The sequence below is a fragment of the Zea mays genome, chromosome 1, assembly GCF_902167145.1.
Source record: "Zea mays cultivar B73 chromosome 1, Zm-B73-REFERENCE-NAM-5.0, whole genome shotgun sequence".
Taxonomy (NCBI): domain Eukaryota; kingdom Viridiplantae; phylum Streptophyta; class Magnoliopsida; order Poales; family Poaceae; genus Zea; species Zea mays.
Window position 1 is genome coordinate 225,732,098 of NC_050096.1, and position 16,129 is coordinate 225,748,226.

Genomic DNA, 16,129 nt, shown 5'->3' on the forward strand with positions numbered 1-16,129 from the left:
TTCACCGGCGACGTACGACTATAATTCACCGGACTGTCCGGTGTGCACCGGACTGTCCGGTGAGCCAACGGTCAGCCGGGCCAACGGTTGGCCGCGCGATCTGCGCGGGACAGTGGCCGAGCCAACGGCTAGAAGGGGGCACCGGACTGTCCGGCGTGCACCGGACATGTCCGGTGCGCCAACGGCTCTCTGGCTGCCAACGGTCGACTTCGCTGAAAAAGGAAAGAAATCGGGCACCGGACAGTGTCCGGTGTGCACCGGACTGTCCGGTGTGCACCGGACTGTCCGGTGCGCCAGTCGACAGAAGGCAAGATCAGCCTTCCTAGAATGCTCTCAACGGCTCCTAGCTGCCTTGGGGCTATAAAAGGGACCCCTAGGCACATGGAGGAGCACACCAAGCATTCCTACAACATTCCTAAACACCAAGCATTCCTACAACATTCCTAAGCACCAAGACATCGATTCCGCGCCTTTGATTCTTTGCGATAGCAATTAGAGCTCTAGTTGAGTAGTGAACACTTTGAGTTGTGTTGTGAGCTCTCGTTGCGACTTGTGTGCGTGGTGTTGCTGTGATTTCTTGTCTTGAGTGCGTTGTTAATCCCTCCCTTGCTCCGTGCTTCTTTGTGAATTTCAAGTGTAAGGGCGAGAGGCTCCAAGTTGTGGAGATTCCTCGCAAACGGGATTGAGAAAAAGCAAGCAAAACACCGTGGTATTCAAGTGGGTCGTTGGACCGCTTGAGAGGGGTTGATTGCAACCCTCGTCCGTTGGGACGCCACAACGTGGAGTAGGCAAGCGTTGGTCTTGGCCGAACCACGGGATAACCACTGTGCCATCTCTGTGATTGAATTCTTGTGGTTATTGTGTTTTGACTCCTCTTTATCCACTTGGTGATTATTGTGCTAACACTTAACCAAGTTTTGTGGCTTAAGTTTTAAGTTTTACAGGATCACCTATTCACCCCCCCTCTAGGTGCTCTCAATATGTAAGTGGAATGCGCTGAAAAATGTAGTGATGCAAAACCGAATAATAATCCAAAAACACAAGTCTAAGTTGTTGAATATAAAGGAAAAGATGCACAAAGAAAGAAACAAGATGTAGGAAGTGGATAGATGAACACCAATTGCACCAAATGAAACTTGTTGCTGCCCAAACCCATTTTTGGTGTGCTGAACACAATTCTCTTTTATTTATTTTCTTTCCTTTTTTTGAACAAGAACTCATTGTTTTCAGTCCTTCTTTTGACCAATATACACCTTTTCTTTTAACATTTGTGACAACACAGCACAACTTTCAACAGAGGGGGCGCACAAGGATCAACCAAGATGGATGGTGCAACACAAAAACAAGAAACTCGAGAGGGGAATATGTGGCAGGTAGAAAACAAGGGTGGCAACAAGCAATGACGATCAGATCAAGGATGGGATGGAACAAAGATAACAGCTAGAACGATGAGGGGGGAAAATTCAGCAACTAGACAAATCTTAAAGGATTAAAACTCGATAAAGCAAACTACAAAATCAGTAACACATATGAATTTGGGTTGTAGGTTTTCTTTTTGGCTATTAGTGGACAGTAGGTATATAAAATCTATCCTACCAAAAACAAGAACAATCCTACCGAGGAAATGGAGGCTTTGATACCAGATGATGTGCACACGCCTAGGCAACATGTGTAGCAAGTTGTTGTGGCTCGATCTTCTCGTAGGATCCGTGAACTTGATAAATTGTCGCTGCGTGACCTGGTGAAGAGGCAGCGCACCGCGAGGCTGTCCACGCGACGAACTACCGAGATAATCACCCTTCCACGTATCGATGAAACATCCCACGCAATCACGCCCTATAGACGTGAAGGCACGAACTGGGTGAACCGCAGTTCGGCGTTCTACAACTCCCTTAGGAATCAAAAGAAAAAAATGTTGCAAGCCTCTCAAGACTCACGCATAAACAAAACTCCACGAGTTTGTGTATTCTGAATTCAATAAAATAGGATTTGTCTTTTCATTGTCTAGTAAAAGATATATAGAGAGATAGGGGCATTCAGCTTTGAGTAAATGGTTGCATGTGCATGCTCTAGTGGATTTCGTGGCGGGTTCGCACGTCTTTTCAGCTTATGGTAGCAGTTACTAAAATGAGCATAACTCCTTATTGGGACGTCCAAATAATGAACTGTTTGATGGGCTAGAAAGTAGACTTGAAGACACTTCCATCCACTTATAGAACACCGTCTAACTCCTTGTATTCTGTCTGCAGTGATGCTTGGAATTCGTACCATGTGTCAGTCATCTAGCTTCTGGTTGCATTCCCATGCTAAGGTGATGAACCACCATTTTATTCATGCACACCATAGGCTTCTTGGTTCAGATGTCTAGAGGCTTGAATCCATCTTGATCCCATGCTGGTTCATACACTCCATCATTCCTAAGGACATTGAAACAAGAACTCAAAAGCATAGGCTCATTCAACATAGACTTATTATTAAACATAAGGTTAGCGTTCACTTGAGAATGAATTTCCTTCTGCAATTGTTTAGCTCTACTCCTTCTAATTGGACCAGCTATATCAAGTGGAATTTCTTTTGAAGATGAGTGAATGCTAGGCATGTCCTCATTAAATAGCAGCGAGGTTACGAGAATCTGAAGATCAACTTGGTACTTGGGAATCTTGAGTCTAAGACAAGTTGATTCATTGATCACTTTTCGTTACCTAATAATGTTCATGTTAATCATTGTGGCATGCTTAAATTAATTTGATGGGATCTAATAGGTTTCCCTAGTTTTGTTTACCCCACACCTTGCAAACAAATGAGCTATTAGGTAGACTTGCTATTGCTCTATCTGGTTTTAGGATTAATGTTACATCTAAATTATGATCATGTTCTAATATTTATGTTAACTTAATTATTGATCATGATAAGACTATTATGTTAATTGGAACATGGACCTTAACATGAGATAACAGTGCTACCACATGGGTGGAATGGGACGCCCTTGGCCAAGTAATTAGGAAAGTTAGGGAGAGATTACCTTACCCGAAAGGGGCAAGCGGGGTGGCGTCTCTGCAGAGTATAGGGAGGTCCTCGAGGCGGACTGTCTTTAAAGCTTTTTGGACGAGGGATTCCTATGCTTCCTTCTTCCTAAATCCGTAGTGGGTTTTCTCGAACTAGTGGAACTTTGTAAAGACCTCACAGTGGATCCCTAGCCATTCACTTTGTAAGTGTCTAAAGGTCTAGCTAACCCTGGCTAATCAGAAAACACGTCTTGTGGGTAAAGATGTGCAACATCTGTAGAGTGTAAAACTGGTAAATCAGCCGTGCTCACGGTCATGAGCGGCTCAAACACTTACATGATTAACTTATGTAATTAAACTTAATATGTCATATGCTTTGCATCGCGAGTGTTATTATCAATTGTGATCTCTTATTTAATTGGGTTGATATCTACTTATACTTAGTAACTGCTAATAAAATTTTGACCACCTTTAAAAAAATGCTCAGCTTTAACCATCTCCTTTGTTAAGCCTTACACATCACATGTGCTCCCACTTTTGGAGACTTTATGCACATTATTCCTCATAACTTATTTAGCGATGAACATATGTAAGCTCACCCTTGCTATACTCACATTCCCCTCCCCCAGGTCAAGGGCAGGTACCACAGGATGAAGAGCGTGAAGGATGTTGTGATGAGTTCGTATATGGTCTAGGCAACTACGGTTGCTGGATCGTTGTCTTCGTATGATATAATTATTTAATTATTTTATACAAAACTTCGTTATATATAAATAATGTGACATTCGTTTCTGTACCATGAGTTATTATATGTGTGACTTAGAACACATTTAATTCTGTGCCCGGGTTTGGACCCCTAAATCCGGGTGACACAAAACACATACATCAAGAATTATATGAACCTACTAATTCCCTAAAATGACTACTATTTTGAAATGGAAATAGTATTTTAAAAAACTATATTTAATAGATAATTTATACAAAATATATCATTGCCAAACCGTATGTGTTCTTTTCCGATCATCTATCTATCACATGTTAGTTCCCATGTAAACGTAATTTCTCACCTAAGGGCCTAAGGGCTAGTTTGGGAACTCCATTTTTTTAATGAATTTTCATTTTCCTAAAATAAATTAGTTCATTTTATCTTAGCAAAATAGAAATCTCTTCGGAAAATAAAGTTCCCAAACTATCCAACTATCGCTAAGAAACTATTCCAACCTCTCTTATTTAATTCTACTGCCACATCATCACTTTGCTTAGTTAACATCCTAACTAATGAAAACAAAATCCATCTAGTTTGCCCTAAGATCGTTTCCGTGCTCTCTTGTTTAATCGTGTAGTGATACGCTGCAATGGCTCATTTCCACCTCGGAGATCAACAAAAGTGAAGACCTAAAAACCCAGTATTGAAAGAAAAGCGCCAAGCATATAATACTGGAAAAACAATCATAATAAAAACCAACATATATATTCCAAAAAATATCAACGCAAATTTAAAAACAGGAATGCCTCAAATCGTTACAAAAGCTATCAGGTAAACGAAGAGTTCAATTTCCATCATACTTATGATAGTCTAATATCTTCAAACTAGCTTAGATAGGAGAACTCAGATTTCAAAAGAGTATTTGTAAAATAAAACAGAGGACCAAGTGAATACGGTAAGCTCATGAAACAACAGCTCAAATAGAATGCCATCTACACTTAATATTTGTAGGATCCACGTTTTGATATTCACTAGGTGCCACTGAATGTGAAACTGCTGCTTCATGTCGATGTGAACATTGATGAAGCATCTCTTCCATTACAGAGTACACAATCTGAAGCTGGTCATTATTGCTACCATTGCTAAACCTCTAGATGGAAAACTATAATTAATGAGATTTATATTACAACTAACACTTTTGATTCCCTTTCCAACCCCTAATCAGTTGCAATAACACAATTTTCAACAAAATTAAGGAAAAAGAGAAACGGTGTGTGTGTAGGGAGGCAGTCTCACAAGCAATTAACATAGTTATGCTGTTTCCAGCAACTTTCCTATACCAGCTCCTATCTCATCTGCTATTTCAAACTCCACTCTGTGAATAGTGCAATAATACAGTACAAAACAGTATTTTGCACGACCAGATACACGGTCTACTGGAGACAGCCTTACCAATTAATTAAGGAAAAAGAGTAACGGAGCTATGTAAGAAACAAAATCTAACTGTATTCAAAGCATTCATCCATTCTCCCATCAAGGAACAATGTTACCAGTGAATACGTCAACCAGTATCCATGTGAAATCAATAATACAACCATAAGAATAAGACACACATATGAGGTATTCAATCATTGTACGAATACGGACTAAACTGTCATTTTTACAAAATACATCAAAGAATAAATTGATCAAATGTATCCAGAGGGAACATTTAAGGGTTAAGTGATTAGGACTTTACCGAAGTGCAGTTTTTGTAACCAGAACGAGAACATACAACATCTTTTCTTTGATTGCTACATAGCTAAAACTGTTTGGAGAATTATTTATTTTACTTTAAAAATAGACCCACCCGTTAATATTAATCATATTATGGGGGACTGGGAATCCAACAAAGGTTGTATGCATAAAAAGCTACTTCTTTCTGGCGTTGCAGCTTTGTTTTGGTCGATTTGGCTTTGCCGTAATGATGTGGTGTTTAATCATAACCATATACCATCAATTATACAGGTGATTTTCAGAGGTACACATTGGTTCAGATTTTGGAGACTCCTACAGAAGGAAGAAACACAACAGCAAATCCATGTTGTGTGTCAGTCTTTGGAGGTGGTGGCCATGGAGGTCTTCGCGAGCCACGGGTGGCGGTCTAATTCAAGGATTGACGCGGTTTAGTGTTTGTGTTCTTATATTCCATAGCATGTTTTAAGTTGAAGTTTGTTTGATTCACAAACTGTTGAGATGATGTATTATTTGAGCTGTATGGCTGTATGCATGAACATGCAAAAGGCCGGAATGATATTTCCATTTCCAAAAAAAAAGTGATTAGGACTTTAGGAGGCTAAATCTAAACATGAGACTATAGTTTAGAAGTGTTTAAATAATAACAAATTGGAAAGAAATTTCATGTAAAATATTAATTAATAAGTACAATCACAAGAACATAATGCAAGCCTGAGATATTCAATCATCATAAGAACAGTGAGGAGAAGCAGTACAACCCACATCAAATGGGTCTTCCGACCCACAGCAATGCCAATACTGAAACACTTTGCCTGAATTTGGAGTATCCATGGTCCCTCCAGCATAAACGCTCTCAAATTTTCTCTTTGTTTCTCCTGCCAGGGAAGAAACTGATCATTTAGATATGGATGAACACTACCAGAGAATTTAATGGGTATATTTCCATGGCAAACATCTCCGCGGCTCATGAGGACAAGAGTAGATTCGAGCAAAAATAATCAATGAGCTTGATTCTAATTGTATGATGTGGTGAGAGTTTGGAACTGGGACCTAGCAGTACATTACAAGTAAAGTGACATGTATTTCTATTCTGATCGGAAAGCCCTGACCTCGAACTTAAATTGTGTGTGGACACCACACAATTGTACAAAACAATTTGTCAATGCGCAGCAAGTGGGCCAATCCTTTTTTTTTGGACGAAAAAAAAAATCGATCCTACATTCAACCTTGGAAAACTCATCAAACGGGAAGTTAACTGAATCTATATAATCTTCCGACCAAAGAACTAACCAGTTCCTTAAAAAAATTGACACCCAGCTAAGCCAATTCTGAACACTCTAAATTATACATATACTTCAAATGATTACGCTGCCAAAATCAAGCACGGGAATTACTCGGATTATGGTGCTTTGTCTAACCTCCGAAGTGGGCGGTGTGGTGACGGCAAGCGTAGGGGTGGTTCACGGACGGGTCGTACTGCTGCTTGCAGTTCTTGCAAGTGCGCAGCATCGGCCCAGCCGCGCCTTCACCGCTGGCCGCCGTGGCCCGGAAACGGCAGCGCGTGGCCAACCGAAGGACGGCGGGAGCGGGGCGAAGTAGGGCCCCCGGGAGCGGCGCACGAGCAAGTGGCGTGGCCATGCCTCGAAGCCTCGGAGTTGGATACAGCCGGATCGGGAGGAGGCTCCGCAGCTCGGATTCGGCTGGTTCTCAGATTCGGCTTTGGCTTTGTTGCGCTCTGGACCTGGGGCAGATAATTGTCTCAAATGCATATCTTTTTTTTTCTGCTGCTTTAATTAAAGTCGAGTTTTGTGTGATTCTCCAATTCCTCCTCGCTGGTGGCGTAGGACCCATCCTTTCCTCTCTCCTTTTCCGTCTTCGTCTCCCTTACCCTCGCGATTCTCTTACACTTTCTTTACCTCCCTCGTCGTCAGTGTCTCGAACAGCTATCACGACTCTCTACCATCATGTGTCTCTATAGACATTAGAACAAAAACAGTTTGTTGGAGCCAGACGTTGTCTTGACTTGACCACAGTCAGCGATGACAAATGGAGAAGGTCACGACGAGCACAAACGAAAGGACAAGACACACTCACGTTGGAGAGAGGATTGACGCTGCACTAATGTCACAACCTACTCGGTTTATCATTGATACATATATAGTATATGTCACGGAACCTTGCAAGATATTAGATACACCTACAGATGTCCTTGCCACAAGAACCTTAGACAGTCATGCAGGTGCACCAAATAGCTCGACAGGACCTGATTCCTGTATCTTCATCACATCTCCCAAGAGCGTTCATCTCATATCACAGACATTACATACCATCGAAGTAAAAGCAGAAAGAGTTACAATTACTTATTTTTACATTCACAGGTACAATATAGAAAGTGTCATTATTACAATATACGGGTTCGAGTGCTTCTACTTATTATATCACCGGAAGGTACACACCTTCCATAAGTTTACTTAGTTTTCATCCTCCTGCTTTTGGGACGACCTTGGAACAGAAGCAACAAAACTCTGCAGTTTCATCACCTACAACAACATGAGTTCGAAAACCATAAGTATGGAGTGTACTTTCGCATGTCTTACCCGACTAAAAGAAAATACTCTTAAGAATATGTTGGCCTTTTGGAGTCAAGATAAGGTTTAGCAAGAACCAATGACTCAATTTACTTAAAGCTTACTAAAGTTGGTCCTTATGAGTTCATTTTACTTGTCAGGTTAAGTAATTTCCTGAATCTACATTTCTTTCCTAATCTAGATCAAGCACTTGGCCTACACTAGCCATCTTTTATCCCGTTCTGAGTTTACTTGTCACTACGGTGTAGGTCAGCGACCAAGTCTTCATGTCCGAGAAGTAACGCGATCTGAATCGGTTAATACCCAACTGGGGATCTCTAACCACACAACATATGTAGCACACTTAACCCTTGCATATGTCAACTCGAACCTGGGTTTCACAAGACCAGAATGGGTTCACACTAACCGAGAGCATAGATACTCCATCGTCTAGCCTCTTGCCACGGAGGGTATACGCTACTCTCGTCATCTCTCCACTCCCATTGTATAGTAGCCTTTCTGGTATTGGTCCGACCGAGGCAAAGTTTACCCATGACGAGGCATGTGGCCAATTAAAAGGTCCTCGATCATCAAGCCTACATCGGCTTGGTCCTTAAATGACTCAGACGGAGACACTACACCGAGTCTTCCTTCTCGTGCAAGTCACTCGCCCGATCTCATCTTTATCGTTTATAACCCTAAGTTTGGTACCAGACAGAGGTACTCTTTTCAGATGTTGAATCCATCACGGTCGTAATGGATTCACCATCATAAGTCTTTCCTTTGTAAAAATTCTCATCCAGTGTGAAACATCACATTTTTAAAACAAAACATTTTGTTTTCTAAAGCAAGGCTAAGCATCATTAAACTTGTTTGAATAAATCAGGTAACAAGGAATGATATTTAATTTCTCAAGGACATAAATGCATCAATAGTTTATCACACAATTCCTATCACTTAATGCAACATTCAAAGTTGGTAAAACTTAATACAAGAAAAGGTAAATGCACCGGGGCTTGCCTTGTGTTGTAGGAGTTTCTGCTTCCTCACCACAGATGTCGAAGTAAAAGTTATTCTCCACGGGAGGATTCTCGGTCAGAGGAACAACTTCTTCTTCTATTATAGATTCTCTTCGTGTTCTATACGCAACAATACATATATATGAATTCTTATGTTGTGTCATGGATATGAAAATGTATAATAAGAAGATAATAAGTTGTGTCTTGAATACAACTTTCCTTCACGGTGCTTATCAGCCATTAAGACTTTCTAGCTAGATACCCTTTTAAGATTAACTTAACTAACCTTCCTAGTCTAACAAGTGATGGTAAGCTTATTAAGTTCAATTTTATTTACAAAACTACCTCTAACTGATTTGGTATTAAAATGGTTAATCCTTTAGACTTATTACTGATTTCTCGGTCAAATAGTGTCCAAACAAATTGAAACTTCACTCAAAGTCTATAACAAGCATATTAAGTCTACCCAAAAAGTTTTATGATTTTTAGGATTATTAAACTATTTATAAAATTCTGAAAGGCCTCACTTAAGTATCTTTAAATACTACATAATTTATGGTTTGAAATAAAAATCTTGGAGTTATTTTTATTAAATACTACCTGATTTGAGGAGTCTAAATGAACTGGTCCCATGATTTTATCAAATTTCTACTATTTCTAATGGATTTCACAAGTTACCAGTAAAAAGAAAAGACCAAAAATATGAATAGGACCGGATTGAATTCGACCGAACTGGCCCAAGCCCATGCAGAAACTGCGCGCGTCCACTTTCGCGCTTGCGTCCGCCGGCGTCGGGACAGGTGCCGGGGCGGCGGTGATGATCGCCGGCGGTTGTCGGCGGTGGTGGTGGGCGCCTGGGCGGCGAGCACGGGTAGGGCGGTGGCGGTTGACGGCAGCGGGTGCAGTAGCGCGGCGGCGAAGCACAGTGCTCGGTGGTGGCGGCGGCGGCGGAGTACTGGGCGACGGCGGCAGCGCGGCAGAGAAGAGAGAAGCGGACGATGGAAATGAAACGGTGGTGTCTGACGCACGCGTTAAAATAACTTATGTCCGACGGCTGTCAGATAAGCCATCGAACATAGTTTTATGTCCGACGGCTATCAGTCCGGCCGTCGGACGTAAGCTTCTGTCCGACGTCTTATCTGACAGCCGTCAGATATAAGTTATTATTTAAGAGGGCCATCAGAGACCGTCGGACATAAGATTATGTCCGATGGTGGCGTAGAAAGCCGTCGGAGGTTAAGTGGTCGTCGGATGTGCGTCGTTTTACTGTAGTAGAGCATGTAATCTAATAGCGTGTTTGGTTTGAGAAACTATGTAGTCTATTGTCTTCTCACTCCTCACTTTTTTTGTTTCGTTTGTGTATTATTGTAATAAGTTGATCTATCACAGTTTCATTAGGCTCTTAATTTGTAATAGTACGAGGAACGAGTTTATTCCACTAAATTTGTAGAATTAACTCATGATGCATCACATCATCTAAAATGGATTGATTATTTAAACCAAACACCCCTAGATGTTTGTCCACAACACAACAGTCTTGCAAATCCCATTTATTCTGCTTGGCTTTATTGTGAATTCGCAATATTATCACACGTATTATATATTTGATGATTAATAATAAACATAACAATACGCACAACGAAATCCGAAGTTATTAATAACCACATCAATCCTTTAGATGAGGTTAGACACTGCACGACGGCGGGCGGCGTTGTGTGGGACTAGCTCAGAAGAGCGGGCCAGGGCACTCGAAGGAGATCTCGCAGCCCTCGACGGGCGTGAGCGTGATGACGTGCCTGACGGAGATCATGAAGGGCGGCAGGCGCGCGGTGGCCTGGCAGACGCACGAGTTGTCGAGGCCCATGAGCCTGCGGCAGCACGCCGTGTCGCGCGGGTCCTCGCCCTCCCCGTCCTCGCTGTGCCGGTGCTGGTGCCGGCGCCGGGACCGCCTCCCGCCGTGGCTGTCGTCGTCGTCGTCGCTCCGGGACTGCAGCACCTGACTGACAGCGCTGGCGGTGGTGGCCGTCGACGGCGACGTCGTCTCGTTGAGCTGCTGCTGCCGCGGCAGGCCCCCGCGCCTCACCCCCGGCCCCGGGATGAAATTCCGCATGCTGCACGCCTCGTTGGCCAGGTTGAACTGCGAGCGGCAGAACACCTGAGCGCTCGTCGGCTGGTGCGCGCCTAGGAGTATGGCAGCTGATACCAGTAGAACTAGGGCTAGGGCCTTCTCCATGTCCATTCTTTTCTTGCTCTGTGTATGGCTGCTGCTGTGCTTGATTATTTGGCCTTTTATATATTGGACAACGATAGACTGGTGATGATGCTCGGCTACAGCTTATAAATAGTGAGGACAGTACTGCACCTACACGTAGTGTTAATTAGCTCAGGTTATCTACTCCTCTTTACCTTAGCTTCCATGCATGATGTGAGTTCTTGTTAACCTGTCTGCCTTTCCTGCTTGTAACTTGTATAGTAACAGTGTCTACCTTGCCTGGTAGTTGTACTCATTATTATCGATCTGTAGGCACGGCCCGTTAATAATAATTGTTTCAAAACTTTAAAAAGCAGGTTAGTTGAGACGTTGCTTTGATGCTAAATGACGAGAAAACGTAGATTTCTTCATTCGATCAATCGTCGTTTACATCGCCGTATGTTTTCTATTGCACACAAAATGACCTGTAATTCAGAAAGGATGTAATAATACACGTTAAAATGGAAACAAAAAATATAGTCGTTGACATTCATGAATCAGTTCTTCTATTATAAGCAAGTAAATGTACAAAAGGGACTCTCCATGAACAATAAAAGAAAGAGCATTTGTAAGTTGATATTCATTAATCAACTTTTTCAGTCATCCATATATTTAACTATCTTGAGCTTTATGATGAAGAATAATAATATTTATAACACCAAATAAGTAGATTATAAGAATTTATTTTTGAGGTGTATCTAGTGATATTAATTTCAAGTCATAAATATTTGGTACTTTGTCTATAAATTTAATTAAATTTAAATATTTTAAATTAGGATAACTATAAAAAGTTATTTGGGGGGGGGGTAGAGTAGTTATGAGGTGTAATTAGTTAGCTTAAGTCCAACGAAACAAATCTTAGATGAATCTAGGATCTTTTAGTGGACCGTTGAATCATGTGTGCACTCTACAACTGACATTATTATGTCTTATACATGCTTGTGTTGTCATGGGCCCTACCACCTTGTCAAATACCTCTCACCCTTTCTCCCACCCTCCAGTAGTATTACACAAGCCTAGCCTATTGTTCGTCCATTCAACCAAATTGTGCCTCGGATCCAAAACAACTCAAAATTGATATATATTCTCGTAATCCATATATGCACATCGGTATGGCTGACACTTGGTACCACTCAGTGAGCCATGGCTCCTCATCGAGGCAACCAGTGTGTCACACCGCACTGGTGGGAACTTGTACCATCAATTAGAGATGGTACAAAACCCTAAAACATGCTCATGGGCTAAGACATGGTCTAAATTCATCTAGTGCATGGAAGTTGTTGGGGAGAAGATCTCTAGCTGAAGGTCCTAGCTAACAAAGATCATTGTTTATATAGTATCAATGGATAATAATCAAAGCCAAATTTGAAGGACAACTTCGAACCTAGGGGTGTAGCCGAAGCATTGAATGAGACATAAAGTAGAAGGCGATGAGGAGCTGAAGGAAGAAGAAAAAGAGCTTCAATGCTTTTGGGGTCATTTTTGAGTGAAAGAGACGAAGGATATTACTAGGGAGAGGTGTTGAAACTTGCTCTCCTGGACACGTTGATCCAACGGAGGAATGAAAGCAACGTAAACAAGGTTTTGACTCGAGTTGGCAATAGCTCTGTTAATCCTGCCTCTCAAGGGCACTGTACGGGGGTATTTATAGGTGCCTGAGTGCCTAACGTCTTGGAGTAAGGACGCATGTGCCCTCAGGCGCCTAGGCTATCCCCGGAATATTCCCATAAAGTGGGGTTACAGACTGTCATTACAGAAAAGCCATTACAAATTGGGCCCGTAATACACTTAGCCATGCGGGGCCTGTTACAATGGGCCGAATTCCACGTGGGCCTTCGTGTTCGACGAGGACGCGGGACGTGGGCGACCTCGTCGTAGGCCTTCGTCTTGCAGCGTAGTGGACGAAGGGTGGAACCCGCCGGTCGTTTCGCCTCCGTTGGTGCAGCGAGATTGGCGAAGCCATCGAGCGAAGGGTAGCGTCTTCGCCTTCGCCCCAACATTTGCCCTCCGAGGGACCAGTTCGACTAAGTCATCTGGTGCCGAAGACGTCGCTAGATGGTGGACGCTGCCCTCGCTCAAAGTGGTTCCGCGGGGGTTTTTGATGTGACCGTTGACGGACGCGGTACTGTTGTACTACGGGTTTCCCGAAGCGTCGCGTCCTGTGTATAAAAAGGGGGGCGGGGCGGCGCGGGTCAGGTACCCTTTCTGCGCGCCGCAAAACCCTAGCCTCCTTTTGAACCCGTTCGTTCGCTCGCCTGCCCTCCTTGCTCCTGCTCATCGGATATCTAGACCGCGTCAAGCAGACCGCCCGCCGCCGCCGACGGTACGTAGCCATGGCGTCCTCTTCCTCATCTGCTCCAAATACACCGCTGGCCGGCGCATCGTCCGAGGACACTTTGAGCAACATGGCGGCGGAGGAGCTACATCCTGGTGATACAATGGAGTTTGGCGTGTCGCGGATTTCCTCGGTCCGCGTTCAGGATATGCAACAGCTTGGATATTTTTGGCAGCGGAGTGGGGCGCGTCTCGGGGGCGGAGGAGGTCCCCGAGCCAGAAGGCGAGTTGGTCGTTTTTGAGGCTTTTTTCACCGCTGGCCTTCGTCTGCCTGCACATCGAATCGTCGCGGAGGTCCTGCGGAGATTCGAGGTCCAGGTCCACCAGCTGACGCCGAATGCAGTGGTGGCTCTGGCGAAGTATGTTTGGGCGACGACTTCGTATGGTGGTCAGCCCTCTGTGGAGGTCTTCGCAAAACATTACTGTCTGCATTGGCAAAAGAGGAAAATTGGACGTGAGATTGCACAGTTTGGATCGTGCACGTTTACGCCGAGGACCGGCAAGACTTCGATGGAAGTCGTGGAGTTGGTTCCCTGCGCCCGTAATAAGTGGGGCAACTGGTGGGATTTCTGGTTTTACGTTTCCGAAGGCGCAGTTGAAGACCATCCAGGACTCCCCATGGCCGTCATGTGCTCCCATTATTATGTGGCGTACCCGCAGTTTGAGGTGGCGGAGGATGATGAAGACGAGGGAGCCCTTCGCTGCGCTGCCTGCATGAGTAGCGGGCGCGACTTAGTGGAGGAATTTATCGGGTATGGGGTGTGGCCCTTGGCGCATGGCTGGGCGCTGGGCAAAGTATGCCCTCGCGAGATGCCTTCCCAGGGCGGGCAGCGGGTGCGAAGTCCAACCTTCGCGTTGGATTTGCATGGTCGGGATCACGCCGCATTCATGCGCGAAGCGGAAGACGGTGCGGTGAGGATCGTGGGGCGCTATGTGCCGAAAACAGAGGGTTTGCGGAGCTGGGATATCCGCGGGGCCAACGATAGATTGAATCGGGTCTTTGAATTGAACCGTTTGCCATACGGTGGTTATCCCGGGGAAGACGCTGCCGACCGCCGCGGGAAAAAACCGATGGGCGTGACCAAGGAAGAGCCTTCGCAGGTGGCTACCCCGGCTGCTAAGAAGAGAAAACTAGGTACTGCAGTGGGGGGACTGGGGGTCTCCGATAGTTTTGCTATGGAGTTGATGGGGACGTGCGCAACCCTTGGGGGAAGGATGTCTTTGCCCGAGCTCCGGGAGTCTTCGGCGCAGATGCTGGAGGTTACCGGGGGTCGATGGCCCAAGAATGTTCTGATTCCCCACGCGGTTGGCGAAGTCTTCTTTACGTCTCGCATGGCTCGTGACTTAAAGGTGTTTCCTTACGGGCGAAATATTGTTGCTGTTGTGTCGACAGTGATGAACAAGGACCGTCAGGACGCTGCGCAGAAGCGCCGGGCGGTCGTCAGGATCGCAGATCCTAGGCGTGAGGCGAAGAGGGCGTGGGGGAGCACGAAGGCTGCTGCTTCCGGCAGTAGCCAGCCGATGCCGGCTGCGAAACCGGCCGCGCCCAGACCCAGCAAGGCGTCGGCGGGCGCGAAGACTGCCGCCTCTAGCGGAACCAAGCCTCCCCCGGGCGGATCCACGAAAGGGCGGGAGCTGCCTTTGTTGGGGAGACGTGTTGCCGACTTCGGCACGAACATCAGTGTCGAGGATTATTTTGTTGGTAAGTTTTTTTGCTAGTTCTTTGACCGGTGATATGTTGTAGGGTCGGATAAGGGGCAATTGGTTGTTGTCTCGCCTTCGGTGGCAACCACGTCGCCAACGGCGGTGGTCCGGGCGAAGGGTGCCGCGCAAGACCCGTGGGCCGCTTTCTACGTGAGCGGCGAGATTCTGTCAGCCGCTGCCGCCAAGGATGTGGCAGGCTCCATGTCCCAGCGGCTGAGGGAGGCGTTGCAGCAGATGAAGCAAGTAAGTTGTGCTGGACTTCGATGTTTGTTGTTTTCATGAGGGTTTGGGTCTCATGTGCTTTTGTCAGGCGGCCGACTTCGCCGACCACGTGGTGTCGGGTGTCCTGACTGCGGACGTGGCTGCTGAAGTCGAGAGGCTTCGGGCGCAGCATGCGGATGCTGTCCGGGAGAAGTCGGCTGCGGAAAGTAAAAACCGTAGGCTGGCGGAGAAAGTTTCCGCCATGGAGGCCGAGAAGACGGACCTCCGGCGCCAGGTGGCGGAGGAGAGGAGGGAGGCAAACCAGGCCATCGCTGAAGCGCAGGCTGCGCGAGCGGAGGCCAAAGTGGCGCGGGCGGAGAGCAGTCTCGCCAGTCAACGCGCCGAGGAGCTGGAGGCAGGTTCAACGCCTTGCACAGCCGCGTGGACAAAGCCGAGGCCTCGACGCGCTCGGAAGTTGAGCGGACGCACGCACAGTTTGTGGACGTGTACCACGAGCTGGGTGCGCTGTCACACCCGGTTTTGGAAGGCAAACCGAATGCGAACTATGTACGTGCCAGGATCAGAACTCACGTACACAGCGATTA

The 16,129-nt window shown here is 45.3% G+C and overlaps 2 protein-coding genes across 3 annotated transcripts; both read right to left on the minus strand.

Annotated features, from left to right (window-relative positions):
• Positions 1–1,943: 1,943 nt before the first annotated feature.
• On the minus strand, positions 1,944–7,208 carry LOC100278071 (uncharacterized). Of its 2 annotated transcripts, none has more exons than NM_001350811.1 (2): positions 6,867–7,208; positions 1,944–6,323 (listed from the first exon to the last, which is right to left on the minus strand). In NM_001350811.1, the coding sequence occupies exons 1-2, from the start codon at positions 7,084–7,086 to the stop codon at positions 6,169–6,171; spliced, it is 375 nt and encodes a 124-aa protein (NP_001337740.1). In that variant the 5' UTR covers positions 7,087–7,208; the 3' UTR covers positions 1,944–6,168. The 2 variants fall into 2 exon arrangements, with proteins under 2 accessions (NP_001337740.1, NP_001337739.1); NM_001350810.1 differs by having other exon boundaries at positions 6,097–6,323; positions 6,867–7,169.
• Positions 7,209–10,573: 3,365 nt separating this feature from the next.
• On the minus strand, positions 10,574–11,320 carry LOC100276976 (uncharacterized). Its single transcript, NM_001150658.1, has one exon. The coding sequence runs from the start codon at positions 11,271–11,273 to the stop codon at positions 10,761–10,763; it is 513 nt and encodes a 170-aa protein (NP_001144130.1). The 5' UTR covers positions 11,274–11,320; the 3' UTR covers positions 10,574–10,760.
• Positions 11,321–16,129: the final 4,809 nt, after the last annotated feature.